Source organism: Gadus morhua, chromosome 23 (assembly GCF_902167405.1).
Source record: "Gadus morhua chromosome 23, gadMor3.0, whole genome shotgun sequence".
Lineage (NCBI taxonomy): Eukaryota > Metazoa > Chordata > Actinopteri > Gadiformes > Gadidae > Gadus > Gadus morhua.
The window spans coordinates 21,641,316-21,664,906 of NC_044070.1; the positions used below are offsets into that span (position 1 = coordinate 21,641,316).

The 23,591-nt window shown below is 44.4% G+C and overlaps 6 protein-coding genes across 8 annotated transcripts in view; all 6 read right to left on the reverse strand.

Moving 5' to 3' along the window:
- The window catches only part of and1 (actinodin1), an 8,935-nt gene extending 6,908 nt beyond the window's left edge, over positions 1 to 2,027 (reverse strand). Inside the window, exons 1-2 of one of the 2 annotated variants that reach the window (XM_030349497.1) lie at positions 1,762 to 2,027; positions 640 to 732 (exon numbers count right to left, since the gene is read on the reverse strand). In XM_030349497.1, the coding sequence (XP_030205357.1) occupies positions 640 to 712 (73 nt within the window). In that variant the 5' untranslated portion in view covers positions 713 to 732; positions 1,762 to 2,027. The remainder of the gene's footprint in view (positions 1 to 639; positions 733 to 1,761) is intronic. The other variant, XM_030349498.1, reaches the window with a different exon arrangement.
- A 1,995-nt stretch (positions 2,028 to 4,022) lies between these two features.
- cops9 (COP9 signalosome subunit 9) lies at positions 4,023 to 6,989 on the reverse strand. Its single transcript, XM_030349499.1, has 3 exons — positions 6,746 to 6,989; positions 6,121 to 6,193; positions 4,023 to 4,263 (listed from the first exon to the last, which is right to left on the reverse strand). Exons 1-3 carry the CDS (start codon positions 6,806 to 6,808, stop codon positions 4,226 to 4,228), a joined length of 174 nt encoding a protein of 57 aa, XP_030205359.1. The 5' UTR covers positions 6,809 to 6,989; the 3' UTR covers positions 4,023 to 4,225.
- Positions 6,990 to 7,342: 353 nt separating this feature from the next.
- Positions 7,343 to 9,136, reverse strand: otos (otospiralin). Its single transcript, XM_030349328.1, has 4 exons — positions 9,119 to 9,136; positions 8,979 to 9,043; positions 8,302 to 8,328; positions 7,343 to 7,998 (listed from the first exon to the last, which is right to left on the reverse strand). Exons 2-4 carry the CDS (start codon positions 9,031 to 9,033, stop codon positions 7,811 to 7,813), a joined length of 270 nt encoding a protein of 89 aa, XP_030205188.1. The 5' UTR covers positions 9,034 to 9,043; positions 9,119 to 9,136; the 3' UTR covers positions 7,343 to 7,810.
- Positions 9,137 to 9,548: 412 nt separating this feature from the next.
- Positions 9,549 to 14,643, reverse strand: apodb (apolipoprotein Db). 2 transcript variants are annotated; one of them, XM_030349759.1, is made up of 6 exons: positions 14,274 to 14,425; positions 13,819 to 13,949; positions 13,524 to 13,639; positions 13,076 to 13,197; positions 11,387 to 11,472; positions 9,549 to 10,593 (listed from the first exon to the last, which is right to left on the reverse strand). In XM_030349759.1, the coding sequence occupies exons 3-6, from the start codon at positions 13,635 to 13,637 to the stop codon at positions 10,364 to 10,366; spliced, it is 552 nt and encodes a 183-aa protein (XP_030205619.1). In that variant the 5' UTR covers positions 13,638 to 13,639; positions 13,819 to 13,949; positions 14,274 to 14,425; the 3' UTR covers positions 9,549 to 10,363. The 2 variants fall into 2 exon arrangements, with proteins under 2 accessions (XP_030205619.1, XP_030205618.1); XM_030349758.1 differs by lacking the exon at positions 13,819 to 13,949 and having other exon boundaries at positions 14,274 to 14,643.
- Positions 14,644 to 15,605: 962 nt separating this feature from the next.
- LOC115537707 (apolipoprotein D-like) lies at positions 15,606 to 18,362 on the reverse strand. The gene is made up of 5 exons (XM_030349754.1): positions 18,265 to 18,362; positions 16,844 to 16,959; positions 16,585 to 16,715; positions 16,379 to 16,470; positions 15,606 to 15,946 (listed from the first exon to the last, which is right to left on the reverse strand). Exons 2-5 carry the CDS (start codon positions 16,952 to 16,954, stop codon positions 15,690 to 15,692), a joined length of 591 nt encoding a protein of 196 aa, XP_030205614.1. The 5' UTR covers positions 16,955 to 16,959; positions 18,265 to 18,362; the 3' UTR covers positions 15,606 to 15,689.
- A 3,346-nt stretch (positions 18,363 to 21,708) lies between these two features.
- On the reverse strand, positions 21,709 to 23,367 carry LOC115537388 (apolipoprotein D). The gene is made up of 5 exons (XM_030349291.1): positions 23,234 to 23,367; positions 22,951 to 23,066; positions 22,723 to 22,853; positions 22,340 to 22,440; positions 21,709 to 22,105 (listed from the first exon to the last, which is right to left on the reverse strand). The coding sequence occupies exons 2-5, from the start codon at positions 23,059 to 23,061 to the stop codon at positions 21,825 to 21,827; spliced, it is 624 nt and encodes a 207-aa protein (XP_030205151.1). The 5' UTR covers positions 23,062 to 23,066; positions 23,234 to 23,367; the 3' UTR covers positions 21,709 to 21,824.
- Positions 23,368 to 23,591: the final 224 nt, after the last annotated feature.

Genomic DNA, 23,591 nt, shown 5'->3' on the forward strand with positions numbered 1-23,591 from the left:
AAAATGTTTACACTTTGAACTTGCCACTTGAAGTTGCCACGAAATATTGATTCTATTAAAGTTTGTGAAATTGTCTCTAATCTGACATATATCTACTGTATACAGAAATTTCTCAGGTAATAATAAAGTGATAAATTCATTTTATGACACAAATGGCAGTTTATCTATGACAAGTTCATAGTGCAGCTACAAAATGTTCAACATCATTAACTGTGATCTTTTGCACATGACGCTTTTTTTCTGGATCATTAACAATCGTGTCAGTAACCCTTACTGCAGGACTGGGAACATAAACACCAATGTGTGCATGTACGTCTTAAAGGTGCTTCTGTGTGTGTGTGTGTGTGTGTGTGTGTGTGTGTGTGTGTGTGTGTGTGTGTGTGTGTGTGTGTGTGTGTGTGTGTGTGTGTGTGTGTGTGTGTGTGTGTGTGTGTGTGTATGCGTGCAAGTGTGTACATGTGTGCCTTTATGTATGTGTTTGTGTGTGTATGCGTGCACGCCGTGTCCGTGTGCGTACGTGTGTGCTTACACACGTGTCTGTATACGCGTGCGTTTGTGTCTCTGTGTGTGTGTGTGTGTGTGTGTGTGTGTGTGTGTGTGTGTGTGTGTGTGTGTGTGTGTGTGTGTGTGTGTACTCACCAGGCATCAGCAGCACTGCGACTAGCCCTGTGAGGAACATGCAGGAGGCAGACATTCTCCTGCTTCCAGTCATGGCTTCACCTCCTCCTTCTCCTGCAGGAACACACACACACACACACACACACACACACACACACACACACACACACACACACACACACACACACACACACACACACACACACACACACACACACACACACACACACACACACACACACACACACCAGCCCTGTTCACAACTATAAGTACTAACCGGAGACTCCACATCATCCTTTACTATCAAACAGACCCGTCAACAGTGATAGAGAAGTCAAAAACACCCTGTCGTTTCTGAGGTAGAACAGCTGCACATTATCAGGTAGAATTAGATAATGGAGATAGAATAAATAGATCAGATCTTATACTGACAAATTGATCAAGATTGATCAGGATAGCGCCTTTTTTGAAGGAATGCAAATAAACGTCTAACCGATAATCGTCAACAATCCATGAAATCCCTCCAATAGAAACAGGGGATGCAGAACTTATATGCATTTGGTTGCTTTGGTTTCATTGAACTCCCGGTTAAAGCCTCAGAGTCTAATGAGGTCTGCAGAACCTTTGGAAGGACCAGAGGGTTTGACGGGTATTCACAGACATGTTCTTGGTCCACACAGCTCCGTCGCATCAAAGCACCAGGTGTCGCACGTATTCCAACCGTACCTCAACCTGAACTTGACAGCCCGGTAAGTACATTAAATTGACCGAAGCTCCTACCTCCCGAGTGCAGTTCATACAGCCTGGAGCAAGGGTAGTCGAAGGTTCTGGGTTCGATCCCATTTACAGCTATTATGTAGTCCTTCTAACAGCCGAAGCCACTTTCAGGAAATATCCCCAGACACATTTCATTAAGGAACAGGTCAGGGTTTAGGCATCTTGCTCAAGGATTCCCGCAGGCACACATTAGGGGTACTAAGGGGTACCTAAGGGTAGTTAGTTACCTAAGGGTACCTAAGTAACTAAGGGTAAAGACTTTCATGACCGCAACCTCGAGGTCAGGACTCTACCTGCAGTCATTGCGGAGCAAGTAGCCCTTACCCCAAAATCTGCTCTCTAAGGACATCCATCCATCTGCATTACCTGTGGGTCCAGAGGGTGTTGGCGTTGGCGGGACGTTTCAGAGGATCCACGCAGGACGGGGGTCCTGCTCCACCCTGGTAGGGACGGGACGCGATGTGTTTGGGAGGAGAGACCCGTTCCTGGAGATGGTCTTCTGACTGTCTGCCCGGCCAGGGGGAGACAGGGCAGGTTTTAAACCAGACGCGTCATCCAACACGCACACATGCACACGCAACACGCACACTGTTCATTACTGTTGACAACCACACACACACACACACACACACACACACACACACACACACGAAACAACACAGAACAGCACACACACTCATTTTGATCTCCTGTGCGAAAACCAAGGGGGGTCCTAACGTGGAACGCCATTGGTGGATGAGTCTTAAAAGAAAAGACTTTGACCAATTAGGAGCCTCCGTAATTAACGCCAGGAAGAGAGGGAAGGTGGGAGGGGCCGAGCAGAGAGATGGAGACGTGGAGAGAGAGAGAGGAAGAAAGAGGAAGAGAGGGGTGAGGAGAAATCTAAAGTTAATGATCCCCCCCACACGTGACTCATGTTGTGATTGGCTGACGGTTAATCCTCCCCACACACACACAATAAATAAAGGATGAGAAGAGAAAGAAAAACAGAAGGAACTAATGAAGGGGAACACTCGTACTGTCAAAACACACACACACACACACACACACACACACACACACACACACACACACAGTGACAGCTGGTCTACACATGGAGGAATTTCATAAACTACAGTTCCCTTCTCAGTTAAACTGTGTTCAGGCTTGCCAGTATCTTACACACACACACACACACACACACACACACACACACACACACACACACACACACACACACACACACACACACACACACACACACACACACACACACACACCACACACACACACACACACTTCAGAGCAAGCTCCAAATCCATCAACGTTTCACTGCTTCTGTCTCCTGATTAATAATAGTTATTTTACCAATAGTATAAGTAGAAGGTAGGAGTACTTGGACGGTTATCATTATATGAATGCAAGTTCAAGTTGTATTTGATTATTATTTAACGTGAATAATAGGATTTAGAGAAATTGTTCTTTAATTATAATAAACTGCTGGTTAAGGTGGAAAACTGCTGTGGTTGTATTGTATTTTTGCATTTGTATTTTTTGTTAGTTTAAAGCTTACTGTAAGCATAGGTAACCACACTCTGGATTTAATGCACAACACATTAAGAAACCAATATCCAATTACTGGATAAGGCCCCCAACACACACACACACACACACACACACACACACACACACACACACACACACACACACACACACACACACACACACACACACACACACACACACACACACACACACACACACACACAGCACTTTTCTCCTAACCATTTCCTGCCTGCTTCTAGTAAATGTAAATCAGCTGGGCCCACTGTTGCCTGGTTTTGGGGTAAATCTGTCAGCTTTACCAATACTGCAACAGATGTGTGTTCATTTGGGCATTTTTTCAGATCCTTGATGACCCAAAAGTTATGGAAAGGGTAATTTTGCTTACCTATAAAATAATTATGTATTATTTTACTGTTATTCTTTCTAAAGGGTAGCCAGCACATGAAACTTGGCAACAAGAACAAGGATGTACGGCGATACAATGATACAAATTTTGTTTTGACGAGGATAATAAACATAAACATAACCACTCTGGATCATTCAAGGCCCCCCACGAAAAACACATGGGACAAAAACACATTAAAGCTGCCTGGTTCTTGGCTGCAATGAGTCGATTCCTCCCCTGTGGCTTTTGACCGGGACAGGGGATTTCTGATCAGACCACATCCGGCGTCTCCAGATGTCAACACCCTTTATCTCTGCCGTTTCTTTTATACGCCTTTGTCGGCTCGGCACATTCTCCTGCCGAGTCCTGCCCAAGCGAAACACTAAGGGGTCAGCATCCCCCGTGTGTGTGTGTGTGTGTGTGTGTGTGTGTGTGTGTGTGTGTGTGTGTGTGTGTGTGTGTGTGTGTGTGTGTGTGTGTGTGTGTAATTACATTCAGCTAACAGGTGTTGCGCCGCCGCTACGGCTAACCTGCAATCCTGTCCCGACGGAGGAGCGGATTCGAACACGAAAACGACATGAAGCATACTCATAATTTGCTCCCGAGCCGGAATGTGTGGGATCTCCAGAATTCAACAACACACCTGGTTCTCTCTGCTCTTCCTCTAAGAATAAAAAAGTTCGAAAAATACGAAAAGGTTAGAAAAAATGAATCTTTATTTCAGCAAAGTTGCGAACAAGGAGGTTTGGATAATTGTCGCTTTGTTTCATGGTTCTGAAAGCACACACAAACACAGACACAAAATGCACGACACACACACACGTGTCGCGCACGCACGCACGCACACACGCACACAAACACACACAGGCCAGAGGCCGAGGTGCTTTTCTGATGGCGTCATCACTGTAGGTCGTCATCATCGAACAGGTCTTCGAAGTCTGCAGACGTGAGCAGAATACCACACACGCACGCACGCACACACACACACACACACACACACACACACACACACACACACACACACACACACACACACACACACACACACACACACACACACACACACACACACACACCACAGAAGAAAACAAAAGTGACCAACGTTAATACCTTAACATCATAATCCACACCTTCTCATTTTACCTCCATAAACGACTGGGAATCCCCGGCAATCAGTGCCCTGAACTCGGTCAGTTAGTGATACCGGAACCCCCCCCCCCCCTTCCCCTGCACTGTTGACACTTTAACCCTGGCCACATTACATACATCAGCTGTTTATCCAGTTTTGGTTTTACACACATTTATAATGTTCTTTATTTCATTTGTTAAAACTCTATTGAGCACAGATAGTACCGGGTTTGTCACACAAACATTTCGCTGCATATCCTGTATGTGTGACGAATAAAAACCTTTGAATCTTTGAAACGGTGCAAGCACTTAAGTGATGACCGACTGCCTTCAACTCTACAGTGACTAACCAGATATCGCCTCACACTAAATCTCCACACCTGTGGTCAATCATCGTGTCACCTGGGAGTGCTTCTACCCTGGCTTCACCTCAACCCATCTCCAGGTCGTCTGGTTTTCCTTCCATGTCAGTGATGTCGCCGGACAACAGTGGATTCTAGGGGAGTGTCTTTCTGGCGTTCTGCTGTTGTCTAACCTTTGGTCTTCTGTTCCACCTATACCCGCCAACCTGCTCGTCTACCTGCCCTGTTGAACTCGCCACCCGGTTCTCTCCTGTTCGTTCAGAGCCAGGTTCCTCCAGCTCCGTGGCCTGCCTCAATGCCCTGTGCTTGGGTACCTTAGCTCTGACAGTGTGCGTGCGTGCGTGCGTGCGCGCGCGTGTGTGTTTTAAAGTGTGGTCAAAGTGGCTGACTGGCAAAGTGTCCCGCAGGGTCTCGGGCTGAAAGCACCAATAAAACTCCCTTCAAACACACACACCTCCGTACCTCCCTCGTCTCCCTACCTCCCCTTTTCTCCCCCCCCCCCCCCCCTCCCTCCCTTTTTCTCCCCCTAGCTCTCTCTCTTTTTCCCTACTCATTTCTATGTCTCTCTACCCCTCTCCCTCTCATTAGTGCTGTCCCTCTGTCTCTCTCTCACCCAGTACCGACCCATCTGTCTACGTACAGCCATGTCTCCCCAACCCTCCCCCCTACCCTTTCTGTACATCTCCCACATCTCTCTCTCTCTACACCCCCTCCATTACTTTTTGTGACCGATCAGCTCTTTTCTGGGTCATTAACGGCAGTGCCTCTTAGCTTCACTGCAGGACTGGAAAAACACACACACACAGTACAAGTTTGTTTGTGTATGAGTTTGCATGACCGAGGGGGGTGCGTGTGGGTGTGTATGTGTGTGTGCGTGCTGGTTAAACATGAGCTGGTTATATTTGGGTTTACAGGCCTGGCTTGGGGTGTGTAAGTCCTTAGAAAAGGTTTGACTGGTGTTGACATATGTAGGCAACACGAAGAAATACCAAAAGAAACTCTACACAACACATCATTATTTAGGATAAATTAATTAAATTGAGCAAACTTAAATTAAACCTTAACTGAACTGCACATAAATCATGGGTTACACTTTCTGGGCTCTTGCAGGTTTTAACAGTGTATCCAAATGTTTAAACGTTTATGTAATAATGTAAATAGTTTAGTAGTCATTCTTTGCCATGTCTCTGAGAAGAGTAAATGTGACAAAACCCCTTTTTTTAATGCACAGCTCCTCCCTCTAGTAACAAGGACTATGTGCGAGGAACAGATGTTGCAGAGTGGACAGAAAGAAATGTGGTTCACCGTTGAAGAAGTCGAGGTGCACTGCCTTCTCATTGGCAGCGAGGTCCATGAGCAGACCGCTGCTGCCCCCTGCCTGCAGGAGAGAGGTACAGCACACAGATTAAGACATCTCCTCGGCAAGATACAACATATCATACACTAAATATATATCATTCAAATACATCAAATGGACCTCATCTAATGACAGCATCCATTTCGTGTTGAATGAAGACTTTAGTATCTAGAAGGCTGTGTGCCTACACAGGCCTAACTCACTGGATGTGTTGGAGACAGTCCACTGCGACTCAAACATTGCTAGTGACTAGGTCATTTTACAAGTGGGCTTTTCCTGTCTTCATCTGGGTTTATTGGGACAGCAAGAGGCCACCTCAAAGGCCTTTGGGGCCGTGGACCCCCAGACATTATACCCCAGTGCAGAGATGAACTCAGTGGTTATTTTACACCAATACTAACCCTGATGTAAACATAGGAAAGGTCTGTTTGGAAACCCGAACCCACCACGCGTTTAGAGTATATAACGTTGATCAACGTACAGACAACGTGTGGTTTAATTGTTAAGAGACGATAGTTTTTATTTAATCTCGGAGCTTCAGTTTATGCATTGCTCAGCCTTAGATCAACGAACCTCTTCGAGGTCGACGTAGGGCCCCGCGCCCTCAGGGAACATCTCGTCCACCGCTGGTTTCATGGCGCCGTCCAGTTAATCCGGTGTGATTACGGTTTAACTGTGTTTAGTTGATGCCGAGGAGGTTGATTCGGTCACTGTCAGAGAGCATAAACAAAGCGGCACCGTCGGGTGTAACACTCAAATACCTCCGGCTGGATCCCGGAGCCCGACGCTGAGAGGACCGGTCCGCGGTGGATTCGGACCCTCGCATAATTTTTCTATAGGCCTACCTCCTTTTTCTCGATTTCATATTCTCTCCTTTTTTTTCTGTAACTTCGTTTTCCAAAGAAAAATATGTTCTCTCCATCACTTTTCTATTCCATTGGCTCGATTTTTTATTTCACCCATAATCTTTCTAAACCTAATATTTCACTTTTTATTTTATTTATCTCAATTTTCCAATGCATAATTTTCGCAAGTTTTTCTCCTCCCCATCTCTTTCCTATACCTATTTTTTTTTTCAACTCTCCTCCAGCTAATAAGATCGTTCGAAAATTTTAGAAAAATTTGGTATAGAAAAGTTATGGTGAAAACACATTGAAAAAAAACCGCAAATGAAACTCCACAGAAAAGGTTTATTTCATAATGCATATGACACTATGGGGAATATATATTTTTAATCTATGCTAGATAAGTAACACTTATATGTATATAATGTCGTTGCATATAGGCCTATATTACACTGGAAAACATTGAAATGCTCAACTAACCGCTATTTCAATAGTTGTGTATATATAGTTACATTGTACTACATTGTTTTTCTCTTTTTATTGAAGTCCTCCTACTCCTATCCTACGTTTGATTCATAAAGATAAATCTACTTCACTTTAATATTTAAACCATTACATTATTACATATATATTTTTACAAATAAAAACATCACAACCGACCATAACAGCCGTTGGGTTAACTTTCCACGTCATCGTCGTCGGCGTCCACCCTCCAACACACACACACCCCTTCCCCTCTCCTCCTCCTCCTCCTCCTCCTCCTCCGGTCCTTCCTCAGTCCACGGGTCCGTGCTCAGTGCTCGTGCCCCTCGTTGGTCTCGTATCCCAGCGTGTCCCCGAGGTGCTGGTGCGCGTAGAAGGCGCGCGCCATCTCGTTAATCTGCTCGTACCCGCCGACGGACTTGAAGTACTCGACGTAGTTCCAGAAGTCGGAGGTGGAGTAGGGCCAATAAGGAACCGCCGGGGGCTCGTCGTACGGAACTTTAGGTCCAAGTCGACAAAAACGTGCAGACAGACAGACAGAAAGGGGTTGTAACAATCACAAAGGATTGTGTTCATAAGTTTATGATTCATAGTGATGCTAGCAAATAGGCCCTGCATTTTTTTTTTTTGTATTATTATACCACTTGCAATAACAATTGTACTACTAGTACTAATACTACTACAATAGTATTTCACGTTTTGATGTTTGGCAACAAAAATAATAGTCCATCATTAGATATCAGATATATTTAGTAAGACTTGTGAGTGATAGGGTGGAAGTTAGATTCAGAGTGGTTGTACCTCCTTCTGGTACGATGACTCTAGCCTCTGTAGAGAGAGGAGAGAGATATTTAACATTCCTCAGTATCCCTGCTGCCTTCGGTATACAAAGACGGGATTGAAAGTCCGGAAAACTGTCTCTCCCAGAGGAGTCCGAAATACCCAGTTCTTCCTCAAATATTATTACTTACACACACACACACACACACACACACACACACACACACACACACACACACACACACACATAGTGAATTGGTTAGTGTGTGTGTGTGTGTGTGTGTGTGTGTGTGTGTGTGTGTGTGTGTGTGTGTGTGTGTGTGTGTGTGTGTGTGTGTGTGTGTGTGTGTGTGTGCGTGCGTGCAGAAGGAATACATTACACAAACAGGTACAGAGTGTTCTTTGTGCACATTCAGCATAAAAAACACTTCGATATGCTTTAAGTCAATGTGTTTCCGAAAACAGTATTATATAAATACTCAGTTTTATTACCATCAAGAACTCACTCACTCATCTCACTCAATCAATATTCATTTAAACAATCCGAAATGATCAATAATCCCAAGAAAACAATGATTTACATTAACCTTAACAACTAAAATGAATATCTTCATAATCATTTAATCATATTGAAATACTGGGGCAACGTTCATGTTATTCTGTATCGAAAAGTTGTTGTGTTTGGTATTAAAACTCACCGCAGAGGCCTCCGATGGCACAGAGGAGTGCTGCGAGACAAAACAAAACCTTCATTGTGCACCTGCTGGCCCAGAAACACAAAAATAACCACATGATCATCAAAGTGTTCAATCAATACATGCCCACGTTAAATACTTACATCGGTATGCCATCAGTTCCTAGTTGTTAAGAATGTTTTGGTGTTGTTCAGGTAAGGCAAATAAAAAAACGATTTAAATTACATTTAAAATTATACACACAATATTAAACCTCACAAAACCTGAAAAAATGATTGTGAGTTAGAAGTGAGAGCAGAGATGTCTCTGAGTCACATCTGTGTTCATGCCGTTAATATTCTTAATGCATCGTATGGAAGGGTTCGGTTGTCTTTACCGTGTCAGGTCTTCTCAGGGCAGGCGGGGCAGCAGGTCTGGTGGCGTCTGGAGGTGGATGTGAGGTTCAGGTTTTGAGAGGTGGGTCCATGGTCTCTCTCTACTTCTCTCGCTCCCTCTCTCGCTCTCTCATTTCTCTCACTTCCACTCATTTATCAATCAATCCCACTCTCTCTTTTGAAGAAATAACGCGCAGAAGACGGTATAGGATATTTTATTTTAAATTGTTCATATTCAATTGAAGATTAGTGAAAATGGGATACTATATATAAGTCAAATCGTAATAGGAGGTATATGATTGTTGCAAAGTTCTAGCAAAGCGCTGCCATTGAATTATCAAAGGCCAATGGAAAGTCAGAAAATGATGAACAAAATATTAAGAGGAAACAGCGGTAAGGGTGCTCCCTGGGCTGGTGACCGATTTCATCACATAAAGAAAGTATATACTTAACCAATCACCTATTCAAAGCCGTTCGCTATACGATAATAGATATTACCATGTGATTACATGTTTGGGCTGGTTTTACTATGCATGAAACATAGAGTAAGCGGTTGGAACACAAAATGTGACGATTATCATGACAACCTAAACCAAATACATAAGAAAATATAAAAAAGGGCATTCAAGTTGGAATAAACCGGTCCAGGATGTGTGTGTGTGTGTGTGTGTGTGTGTGTGTGTGTGTGTGTGTGTGTGTGTGTGTGTGTGTGTGTGTGTGTGTGTGTGTGTGTGTGTGTGTGTGTGTGTGTGTGTGTGTGTGTGTATGTCTGGGTGTGTGTGTGTGTGTGTCAGTACGTCTGTGTATCTGTGAGTGTATGTTTATGTCTGTGTGTGTCTCTGTCTGTGTGTGTCTCTGTCTGTCTGTCTGTCTGTCTGTCTGTCTGTCTGTCTGTCTGTCTGTCTGTGTCCGAGTGTCTGTGTCCGAGTGTCTGTGTCCGTGTGTCTGTGTCTGTGTGTCTGTGTATGCATGTGTATCCATATGCGTGTGTGTGTATGTGTGCCCCTGTTCCTCCTAATCCTTGCAGCCCAGCTGGTCGGTGGGCTTCATGCGGAACACATCCACGCCCTCTCCCGCCAGCAGCTGCTTGGCGTACTGCACGGTCTGGGGCTGCACGAAGCGCGAGCGGCTCAGGATCCAGGCGAAGTCGATGTGGAACAGGTGCAGGACGTCCGTGCACGAGTACACCACCGCCACAGTGCTGTAGTCCGTGGTCAGCACCCAGTACGGGGCGTACGGCGTGACTGGGGAGGGGCGAAGGGGAAGGGGAGGGACACAGAGGAGGAGGAAGAGGAGGTGACGTGAGCAACTTCACGGGATGGGGAGGATAGGGTGCGTTTGTGTGATGCGTCACGCACACACAAAATGATTGTCAGGTTTTTTTGTTTGTCTGCCTATGTAAAGCACACACACACACTAAAACACACACAAACACTCACACACATACACACACACACACACACACACACACACACACACACACCCACACGACAACCAGTTTAGTTGGATTTGCCTATGATATGGAAACGGCGTCGTCTGGCACACCTCTAGAAGATCGACCGATAGACTCGCTTGACTAGTTTTGAGTTATTATGGCTGACATTTCAACTATGCCTTAAACAACAACAATGCACTCTCAGTTGAACTCTATTCCCTTTACATTGCCAGTAGACTAGTGATGAGTGATGAGTGATGGCTTGATTTGTTATGGGTCGTGGGTTAATGGATGATGGGTGATGGGTTGATGCGTGATGCGTGATGAGTGATGCGTGATGCGTGATGCGTGATGCGTGATGCGTGATGGGTGATGCGTGATGCGTGATGCGTGATGCGTGATGTGTGATGAGTGATGAGTGATGAGTGATGGGTTGATTTGTTATGGGTTCTGGGTTGATGGATGATGGGTGATGCGTGATGCATGATGCGTGATGCGTGATGACGGGTGACGTGTGATGTGGTGATGGGTGGTGAGTGATGGGTGATGTTTGATCAGTGATGGGTGATCACGTGGCGGAGGTGCACGGAGCGGGGGCTTACAGTAGGAGAAGCTGACCTTCAGCCTGGCCGGTTCTCTGGGGTCCGGGATCACTGCCGTGCCCTCCACTGTCCGGAACTTTTGCTTACTGAGCGAGTGAGAGAGAGAGAGAGAGATAAAGAACAGAGAGAGAGAGTGAGAGAGAGAGAGAGAGAGAGAGAGAGAGAGAGAGAGAGAGAGAGAGAGAGAGAGAGAGAGAGAGAGAGAGAGAGAGAGAGAGAGAGAGAGAGAGAGGAACAATATACTTAATTAATAATGATTGGATTACCTATTTTTCCCTTTAGGTGTAGAGCTGTACTCTTATATTATCGAAATGGTTAATGATGAAGTTTAATTCTTCACTTAAGGAATAATGTGTAGTCAGGACTATGTAAGCCATACATTATGACATTCCCACATTCCCATCAAGACAACGACACAACAAGAGATAGAAAGCAAATACCGGTTGAATACACCGGATATAAATTCTTTTTTTAAATGCTTTGTCCAGTTTCATGAATTAATGTACCAACAGTAGGTGGATGTCACATTCTTTTTAGAATGCATGACGAAATAATGGAGAGAGACAGAGACGGAAACAGAGAGAGAATAGCTGTTTGTTTCCCCAGTCAGGTGATTTCTATAGAATCAGCCAAATATCCCACAGACATTTCATTGTCCCTCTACTGGGAACTCGAACAGTCACCGCACGACAGACTGAAGCACAGTTTTTAAAACAAAAACCCCCAGTCATCAGCCAACCCAGAGATATTGGTTCATTTGTTTCCCACAGAGCTTTTGGGGTGATAGTCCAGTGGTAACTGTGTACCCTGGGAAAGATGCCCTTAACTGCTCCTTAATGACATGCATCTTCGAGACGATGAATTTAAATTAGTTTGTGCTGAATTGTTTTCATTGTCATTTTTTCTTGTGTGATTTGCATGCATACGATTAAAGCTTGTATGACCAAAGTAGTACCTTGCAGCACTCATGAACACTGCATGTAAACAGAGAGAGTGGAGAGAGAACATGACAGGAAGAAAAAGAGAAATATAGACAGACAGCTTCCTCATTATCTGATATTAAGCGCATACTTCTTTACTGTATAAACACGTTAACATTTTAATATTATATAGTATTTCTAACTATCGTATTTATTGTAGGCTTCTTATGGTTGATTCTTCTTTTAGTTTTTGTAGTCTGGCAAAGCAAATGTACTGATACGTCTTGTGCGTATGGGCCGAACGTCCAGACGGATCCGGCGTTTTCGGTGGCCGAAAACACACTTTTCTTAAACCAGGTCCCAGGGTGAATCAGACAAGAACGGCCCTATGCGTTTTCGTGTTTGTATTCGTGTGGACGCCTGATACGCAAACGATGACCTCATCGCCTCCCTACCAGGCGGCAACATTAGAGTTCCGTCTAAATTGGTTTGTTTGATTTGTATTATTTTTTGTACTTTCTACTCAATCTAAAAGGTTTAAAAAATGCTTTCTCCACCTCGTCTTCTTCTTTTATTGGTGGAAAACCAGCGGCACACAGTGGCCTTGAACATGTACTACAGAGTTTCTACAGCTAGACGCGTTTCCGCAATGAGTCTGCCTTTACGGAGATATTCATTCCTAAAACGCATTAAAGGTAAACGGAGGGGAAAAGATAGTTAAAGGGATGTGTCTGAGTGACGCGCTGTAAAGGGTTGTGATGAGACTTACTAGAACTGAGAGTTGAGCACCTGAATGGTCCCGTCAGGGCGCGTGTTGTAGTTGGCCTCGATGCACTTGCCCCTCTCGAAGGACGCCGGCAGCTTCTCGATCTCGTACCAGGTGCCGAGGTACTGCGGACCGCACCCACGTTTAGCATCAACAGCGTTTATATCAAGGCTTTCTATAGTAACACTATCTATCTGCTAATGTGTTACGGTAATCATGCAGCTTTTGATCCAGAATTGTGGAGGGAAATATTTGATGAAACATTTGTTACAGTTAGCAATCAAAGACGCTTCAACAACTTATTGTTAAGCTCACACATTTAAGATGTAGGTAAGCATGTTGTGTGTGTGTGTGTGTGTGTGTGTGTGTGTGTGTGTGTGTGTGTGTGTGTGTGTGTGTGTGTGGTGTGGTGTGTGTGTGTGTGCGTGTGCGTGTGCGTGTGCGTGTGTACCTTCTCGATGTTGAAGTTGGGCTGGATCTTAGGGTCAGGGCAGGCGCCCCAGTGGTAGGACTGGGAGGAGACCAGTGGCAGCACCAGTAAGATGAGAAACGCTGCTGACGTCATAGCTTCACAGGCCCAGGAGGAAGAGAAATTGTGATTGCATAAAATCAGTACATAACATTGCATAACATTAAAATAACAGCATATCAGTCAGATGTAGAGGCTAATGATACCATCACATTACAAACGCGCATAGAAAACACAACACAAAGATTTTGTAAATGATTTTAAAACATTGGACAACCTTTAGCCTGCTTTTGACTGGGCAAGGAGATCTGAACTCTTTGACATCTGGGTTTGGAATTCTCTTTGTTTCGACCTCTGTGTCGCTCAACTCGTTTTTCGGGATTTCAAGTTGGGGTTCTATGTGTAGGCCTATACCATAGGGTGGATTGTTGTGTTAGTTGCATAATAACTAGCCCTGTTATTTTTATTATGGCGTTGCAGATCAAATTATTCTGAGAACTACAGGATTAACTCGGTAAGAGCTACAAATTAATGTGTAACATGTTTTTGAAAAAATATATCAAAAAGAAAGAAAATATAACAAAATGTTACGTTAAATGTAACATAAAACACCGCTTACGGATCACATATTTCGGATTCAAACTCGCCTTAACAACCTTCAGTCTATGTTGACAGTCTAAACAACCACAAAATGGCAAAGACCTAACATGTTTTTTTAATATTTTCACCAACCTCCAGCCGTCAGGAACCGTCCAAGAGGGGCAGGCTTAATAAAAGGGTCAGGGTCGTTATTCGGAGACTATCCAAGACGAAGCGCGCTGACGCTGCTGCAGCAAACAAACAGCGCAAGTGTTGGCACAGCACTGTGCCAGAAATTAGCGAAAGCGCTGTCATATGTGCATTCCGTGACAACATCGTCCCCTTCCTGCGAGACGAGTTTTGGAACTCGGCCACTGGCGGCGTTCCAAATCCTATACTTTTTATTTTTACTTGAAGGGTTACACACACACACACACACACGCACGCACACACACACACACACACACACACACACACACACACACACACACACACACACACACACACACACACACACACACACACACACACACACACACACGCCATACTGCAACTACCCTTACATAGTACGCACTGTTGGACATGGACACAGTATGCGCTCTCTGCATAACAATTGAGAAATACCACAGGTGATTTTACTGATCACAGAGCAGAGGGCCGTGGGCCAGAACAGACGAAAAGGATGCTGCTGTATTTGTATGCTGAATACTGCGAAATGCGATCAGATGTACTACACTATCCTGGTATTTTTGGAATACTGCATGGCAGTATTCCAAAAATACGGAATAGTATGGCAGCATGGGTGTTAGAACGCAAGGATGGGTTAGGTTCTGTGTCCCTACGCCCCCTCCTTCTCAGTGGGTGTATGCGTGTGTGTGTGTGTGTGTGTGTGTGTGTGTGTGTGTGTGTGTGTGTGTGTGTGTGTGTGTGTGTGTGTGTGTGTGTGTGTGTGTGTGTGTGTGTTTGTGTGTGTCCATCTAGCATACAACTATGGATAACAAAAATAACATACAAAAAAACCCTCAAAATAATTGCTTCCTAATCATTTATTTGAAATCTCTCATATATTTATACATATATTAGTGCTGTCAGTTAAACGCGTTATTAACGGCCTTAACGCAAACCAATTTTAACGGTGTTCATTTTTTTATCGCTCGATTAACACAATATATATTTTTTTTTTCTTTGGCTCAAAACAAAGAAGCAGTAGCCTGACTGCTATGTTCAAGGCAGTATGCTTGTATGTTCATCGTTTGATTGCACCATAGGATTATTTTTTGTATCGTCCTGTTTTGATCAGTATATGCCAATGTTCTTATCAATAAAAAAACATTTGCAAAAAGGCAAGCCGATGCACTTCTCCATGTTGATAAGAGCATTAAAATGAGAAACATTAATGGGACAAAGAAATCAAGGGATATTTAGCATAGAAAAAAATAATCGTGAGTTAACTATAACATAATGTGATTAATCGCGATTAAATATTTGAATCCCATGACAGCACTAACATATATATACATTCAAGTACCAGTTCCCTAAAGATTTGAGTGACCGATCAAAGCGATGAGGTTAACTCGGAGTCGTCTCCTCGGCCACCAGTGGGTCACAGTCGGTCTGGTCCGCCCTGGTCATTAGGCTGACGTCGATGCCCTGGCCCTCCAACAGCTCCAGGGCCTCGCCCACCATCCGGCTGGGCAGGGTGCGCTCGCGGGACATGACCCAAGCCATCTCAATGTAGGCCATGTCCAAGATGTCCTTGCAGGTGTAGAGCACGGCCATATTGGTGTAGTCTGTCTCCAACAACCATATCTCACAGGTGCGCATCGCTGAGGAAATGAGGAGGAGGAGGAGGAGGGGGAGGAGGAGGGGGAGGAGGAGGGGGAGGAGGAGGAGGAGGAGGAGGAGGAGGGGGAGGGGGAGGAGGAGGGGGAGGAGGAGGGGGCAGGAGAGAAGATTAATACATGAGGCAGGGTTGGAGATGCTAGAGAGCAGTATTTATGAAAGGCGATGGGTGAGAAGATGCTAGTTAGCACAAGGAACGGATGAAAAGGTGCTAGTTAGCACAAGGAATGGATGAAAAGATAATAGTTAGCACAAGGAACGGATGAGAAGATGCTAGTTAGCTTTGTTAGCACTTTCAAAATAAATACAGAACACAAATCTATGAGTCAATGTTGAAGATATACAGACCGACAGAACAAGGAGAAGCAATACTTCTGAGAGGATGGAATATACAGTATGTGTATTCATCACCATACATGCATTCAAGGATTCAGGCTCAATTTTCACGTGGAGCTCCATCTTGGCCGCCTCCTCCCTGCCTTCGTAGATCAAACCCTCCGTCCATTTGCTGGTTTAGTGAGAGGTAAAATAAATTTAGACCAACTTCCAAGTCAGGGGACTAATTTTCAAACATATGAAGTGGATACACAATTGTACATGAGAGAGAGAAACCTAGACTCACGGATGGGGGGTTATGGTGAGGAGCACAGAGTTGTCCATCTGCCGAACAAAGGTACTTGAGCTGCACCTATGCCCTGAGTTCTCTGAATTCCTCCGCGGCATCTTCATTATCGGATACCACCGTCCTAGGAACTACAGTAAATATAAACATACATACAGGTACAGTACATACATATGTATATATACAGTACTCACACTCCCACACACAGAAAGACAGACGGACAGACGCGCAAACGCACACGTCACACGCGGCATGTCACCTGGTCCATGCTGAAGTTGGCCTTCACATCGGGAGAGGGGCAGCGCCCAGACCCCATGTACTGAGAGGCCACCAGAGGGAGCGCCAGCAGGAGGACGAAGCAGGGAGACATGCTTGCTTCAGAGAGCGGGAGAACACCAATCAGGCCACACGTAGTCCCTCACTTCACTGATTAGCAGTATTTCCTCACTATCATCCGGAACAACAGTGAATTGAAGCTTTATCTATCTGTGTGCAGACGTCACTCTTTGTGGTGGTATGTTGCTCCTTAATGACATGGGCCCTTAAGGAGCGGGTGTAGGACTAAGGCGGACATCGAGGTTCAGACCCAAAACCTTCAGACTGGGAGTCAAACGCCCTATCCAGAGAAAGATGTTTGAAAGGAGAGAGTCTTGCTTTGTCAATGGACTCAAACTGTTTAACAATGTGTGAGGTAGACACAATAGAAATATGAAAGTCCATGGTCACTAAGATGGTCATCTTGCTATGCGACACCAGGACAGATAGCAAGCCGGATTGTTTTCCCTGCTTTTATTCCCCAGCAATTTGACCATTCATAAGATAATGAAACCACTGGTGACTTCACCTATATTCGATTTTGGTTCCCAAAAAATGACGATCTAATCCCAGTAGCTCCGTCCTGCCATCCCTGTCTATCGACAGGGATGGCAGGACTGATCTACTGGGATTAGATCGGTCCGATTCAATTCCACGATGACAATGTCGATCAAAATATGCTTTTACCTAAATCTGCCACGTATTGTTACAGTTTAAAACTAATTTCCTACCTAAATATTTAATTGATCATCTTTAGAAATATGCACCTAAGGAGTTATTGTTATTATGAAAAGTGGGCATTAGGCCTGAGGAAAAGTGATCTATCCCTGGCGTTAAGGGTTCTCATTTATTCATTAAAATAGAACACGCTGACCTTCGGGACAAAACACTCAAAAGAGAACCAAATATTTGAAAGGAAAACAAATATAGATTTATTTTCCGTGGATCGGACTTGGTGTTCCCAGCCACAGCCCCTCAGCTGCAGAGCATCCAGAATAACATCACAAGTTTAAACGTCATTATAAACTTCACAGGGAAGAGTTGTTAAATATGATCTAAGGATCACCCATTTACAGCCAGGAAACAAGTTTCATTTAGTTTCAACATCTGGACTCTGAAGCGATAACTGCATATTAAGATAAAATATATATTTTTATAACTTATTGGGAAAGGGAAAACAGAAGGCAATGTAGGGATTCAAACCACAAAATCAATCTAATCAAATAAACGGGGATTAAATAATGTATATTTTTGCAGAAAATATGTGAGTAAAGAAGCTGATATTCGAGAAGAGCTGAGGTTATGAACTATTGTTCTAGATCACCAGATTCGTAATGTCGTCTCTGAAAGGATGAACCAGCTCACCTGTTTCCGCTGAGTTCCCCAACGCGTTGGGTGTTGGTTGTTGGAATTTCTCGAACCCTTTCCCGTTAATCTGGGGTTTGAGACAGGGTTGGGAAGGCTATTTTGTGTTTTGGTTTATGCCAGAGTTTCCTTTTATTACAGTGAACAGTAAAATGAGACGTTTTAGACAATAATTTATGAAGACACGCCCATAGACACACAACTGCTCACTCTCTCTCACAAAAAACGGTTAGAAACGATATATTACATTGTGGATGACATCAATCTGGTTCAGCATTAATTGTAGTCTTGTCCTAAATAAATCTTTAATCTTAAATATCCCACATAGTTAAACGTACTTGAGGGTTGAGATAACTAGAAGTAGAAGAGGACAAAAAACACTGGCAAAAAAAAGGTTTGAAAAAAAGTACAGAAACATAAATTACAGTGCAACAAAATCAGGTGGTGAATGTTGGAATTGTGAGTGCACCTACCACAGCCAGGGGGCACTTTGATATTAATATGTCCTTATGATTTGTGTTGGTTATTTATCAAATGGAGCCAAGTAACGGACGGGCTTAAAGGAGACATATTATGGTGTTTTACCGACAAGTAAACATAGTATAGGAGTTCCAGAAAACATGTTTTTGAAGCTGTTTGTTGGAAATAGCTTTTTGGAAAAGAAAAATCTCGCCTACAGGCTACCGCTATTCCCCTCTGTCTCAGTCCCTTCAGAATGCGCTGTTTCTGGTGTCTGTAACTTTAATGCAAATGAGCTGCTGCCCATTGACCAATGAGCTGCCAGAGTGAACCACAGCATGGAGGAGAAGGGATTGTTGCCGTGTGCGGACTCCTGGAGATCTATATCTATATAATATAATTTAATATTATATAATAATAATATCATATAATATATTGGTATTTATATAATATATCTAATATCACAGCCAAAAGCTATGTGCGCCTCGGATGATATTATGAATCATAAAGATTGCGTCTGGCGTCTATGGTACTTCCACAACAAGTAAAGACTCGTAGTGGGGGATATCTCGGCCATGGTTAAGAGGAATTGGGGGAAAGGAACTTTGGCCTTGACTCTCTGAAGTCCATGAACCGCGACACGGAGGAGAAAGGGATTGAACTCCGGGCAGCTCCGGCGGATGTACTCCGGCGGGGCGAGCTCGGCGGTAGTCCAGCTCCGGGAGTGCAATCCCTTCCTCCTCCATGTCTCCTCCTCTGGACTGCCGCCGAAGCTTCAGTGGCAGCTCCGGCGGAGAAAGGGATTGTTCTCCCGGAGCTGAGCTTCCGAGTTCCCCTCCGCCGGAGCTGCTCGTCCGCATTCCAAACAATCTTAGCTATGCTCTGATTGGAGGGGAGTGGGGAAGTGGGATTTAATATTCCACTGTGCCCCCATCCTACGTAGGAGGGGGCGCCGAAACTGACTCGCTCGTTTGGTAACTGTAGGCGGGGTACTTTCAGAAATGCATATCTCACTCAGAAAAATCATGTACAGACTTTATTCAAAGTTTGTATGCGTGTTGGAGCACCAGAGACCAAAAACAACACCCCAAATACAAGGAAAAGTCTTGTTTTCATAATATGTCCCCTTTAAGGGGGCCCCTCCGTACATAATAAATAAATTAATAAAAAATATATATACATAAGAAATAAATATATAGATAAAGATATTTATAAATATAGGCTACATAACTATATAAATACAGCATATATAAATATGTATGCATAAAATATATACATATATATATATATATAATTTATATATATATACAGAGTATTCTGAGAAACGCTCCCATTCAAAATGCATGGGTTAACATTTTGTTTAGTCCAGAGCAAAAATTGTCTGAGAAATGCTCCCATTCAAAATGCATTGGTTTACACTTACGAAAAATGACAGACAATCGTCCTTTGGGACACGATTCAATAGATTGAGTTTATTGAATCAGAGTATCCATAATACACGGCATTTACCCGTTGTTGCATTTGTGGTTTTGACACATAGGCCTACATAACTAGAGGGTGCACCTTCTATCTGCCCACACCCCTTCTGAAGTCGTAGAACATCTTCCAATTGAACTGCTTTGGTTTGAATTTCATCCTGTGTAACAAGAAATAAGTAAGACAATTGTGCTCTGGGACACGATTAATTTTCGTGAACTTGAGCACGATTGTCTGACAAAGTCAGACAATCGTGCTCTGGGACTTGGTTCAGAAGATTAATTGTAATATGTTTCTCTCTGTGTGTGTCTCTCTCTCTCTCTCTCTCTCGATTCGTTTTTATGGCGCATTTCCACCGAAGGGCGCGGGTCGGTACAGTCTGCAAAAGTGCGGCACAGGTCGAGTTTCCGCCGCCAAAAGTGGGCGTGATCCGGACCGAGACGTATTTAGCCATACTCGTCTCGCAGTATTCCTCCGTTGGGATACTGAGACGCCTGATTAACAGCGAATTGTGGCACAATCGGCTTGCCATATTCTGTGACAACATCCCCCCCCTATCTGCGAGACGAGTTCTGGAACTCGGCCACTGGCGGTGTTCCAAATCATATAGCCTACTTATTATTTGCACTTGTAGGGTTACACACAAACACACACACACACACACACACATACACACACACACACGCCGTACAGCATCTACCCCTACATAGTACGCACTGTTGGACACAGTATGCATAACAATTCAGACATACCACAGGTCATTTCACTGATCACAGAGCCGAGGATCGTGGGGCAGAACAGACAAAAAGCATGCCGTCGTCGTGTATATATATGCTGAATACTGCGAAATGCGATCAGATGTACTCCACCATCCTGGTATTTTTGGAATACTGCATTTTCCAAGCTATGTATTGGGACATAGTATTTTTTTTCTGACATACTAAATAGCATGGCAGTATGGGTGTTGGACCGCAGGGATGGGTTTTGTTCTGTGTCCCTACGCCCCCTCCTTCTCAGTGGGTGTGTGTGTGCAGTGGCGCACTGGTCGTTTGAAAGGCACCTACTGAAAGACTTGTGGCCCCCGCCCCGACGTGAATGACGAAATCATCTTCATCCTTGATTAGGATTAACATCATGTTATTAGATGATCCAATTTAAAGTATAACCAAACCTCAATGGCAAAAACGCAAAAGAAAACTATAGAACTTTAAATCGCATCAAAGTATTTGTCTGTCGTCATGGCACCAACTTTGAGAAGTTTGCCCATATGGCACTTTGTAGTGGAGACAGCAGGGCATGCATTTTCTTAAACTCGTTGTTTTTTTTGGTGTGTATTGCAAGGGCACTGTGTTGTGTTTTCTCACTTAGAAGGGCATCTCTGTGTGTGTGTGTGTGTGTGTGTGTGTGTGTGTGTGTGTGTGTGTGTGTGTGTGTGTGTGTGTGTGTGTGTATGTCCATCTAGCATGCAACTATGGATAACAAAAGTAACATACAAAAAAAACCTCAAAATAATTGCTTCATAATCATTTATTTGAAATCTCTCTCATATATATACACACACACACTGTATATATATTCAAGTATCAGTTCCCTAAAGATTTGAGCGACCGATCAAAGCGATGAGGTTAACTCGGAGTCGTCTCCTCCAACTCCTCCGACGACTCAGACGACTCCGGCAGCGGGTCACAGTCGGTCTGGTCCGCCCTGGTCATTAGGCTGACGTCGATGCCCTGGCCCTCCAACAGCTCCAGGGCCTCGCCCACCATCCGGCTGGGCAGGGTGCGCCCGCGGGAGATGATCCAAGCCTCCTCAATGTACACCATGTCCAAGATGTCCTTGCAGGTGTAGAGCACGGCCATATTGGTGTAGTCTGTCTCCAACAGCCTTATCTCCCAGGTGGGCATCACTGAGGAGGTGAGGAGGATGAGGAGAAGGAGGGGGAGGAGGGGGAGGAGAAGGAGGGGGAGGAGGAAGAGGAAGGGGCATGAGGAGGAAAAAGAAGAAGGAGGATCTAGCTTTATTAGCACTTTTAAAATAAATATTGAATACGTGAATGTTGAAGATATAGCCTACAGACAGACAGATCAATGAGAAGCATTACTTTTGAGAGGATGGAATATTTGTGTATACATCACCGTACATGCATTCAAGAATTCAGACTCCGTTTTCATGTGGAACTCCATCTTTGCCGCCTCCTCCCTTCCTTCGTAGAGCAAACACTCCATGCTTATCATCGTTTTGCTGGTTTAGTGAGAGGTAAAATAAATAAAGACCAACTTGCAAGTCAGGGGACTAATTTTCACACAAACGCAGTGGATACACAATTGTACATGAGAGAGAGAGAGAGAGAGAGAGAGAGAGAGAGAGAGAGAGAGAGAGAGAGAGAGAGAGAGAGAGAGAGAGAGAGAGAGAGAGAGAGAGAGAGAGAGAGAGAGAGAGAGAGAGAGAGAGAGAGAGGGAGAGGGGGAGAGAGAGAGAGAGAGAGAGAGAGAGAGAGAGACAGAGACAGAGACAGAGACTCACGGATGGGGGGTCGGGATGATGAGCACAGAGTGGTCCATCTGTCGGACCAAGTTACATGAGCTGCACCTTGGCCCTGAGTCTTCTGAACTCATCGGCGGTGTATTCATTATCGGGTACCACCGTCCTAGGAACTACAGTATATATACAAATATAAACATACATATATACATACATACATACAGTACACACACACTGACATACAGTACACACACACACACGGCATGTCACCTGGTCCATGCTGAAGTTGGCCTTCACATCGGGAGAGGGGCAGCGCCCAGACCCCATGTACTGAGAGGCCACCAGAGGGAGCGCCAGCAGGAGGACGAAGCAGGGAGACATGCTTGCTTCAGAGAGCGGGAGAGCACCAATCAGGCCATGCTTTTATGCCCCAGCAGTCTGACATGATGTACATCCCTAACATACTGAAACCACTGGTGACTTTTTTTTTATGAACTATTGTTCTAGATCACCAGATTCGTAATGTCGTCTCTGAAAGGATGAACCAGCTCACCTGTTTCCGCTGAGTTCCCCAACGCGTTGGGTGTTGGTTGTTGGAATTTCTCGAACCCTTTCCCGTTAATCTGGGGTTAGAGACAGGGTTGGGAAGGCTATTTTGTGTTTTGGTTTATGCAAGAGGTTCCTTTTATTACTGTGAACTGTAAAATGAGACGTTTTGGACAATAACTTATGAAGACACGCCCATAGACACACAACTGCTCTCTCTCTCACACACACACACACACACACACACACACACACACACACACACACACACACACACACACACACACACACACACACACACACACACACACACACACACACACACACACAATGGATGGCAACAACAATTTATTTGCCTTCTGATG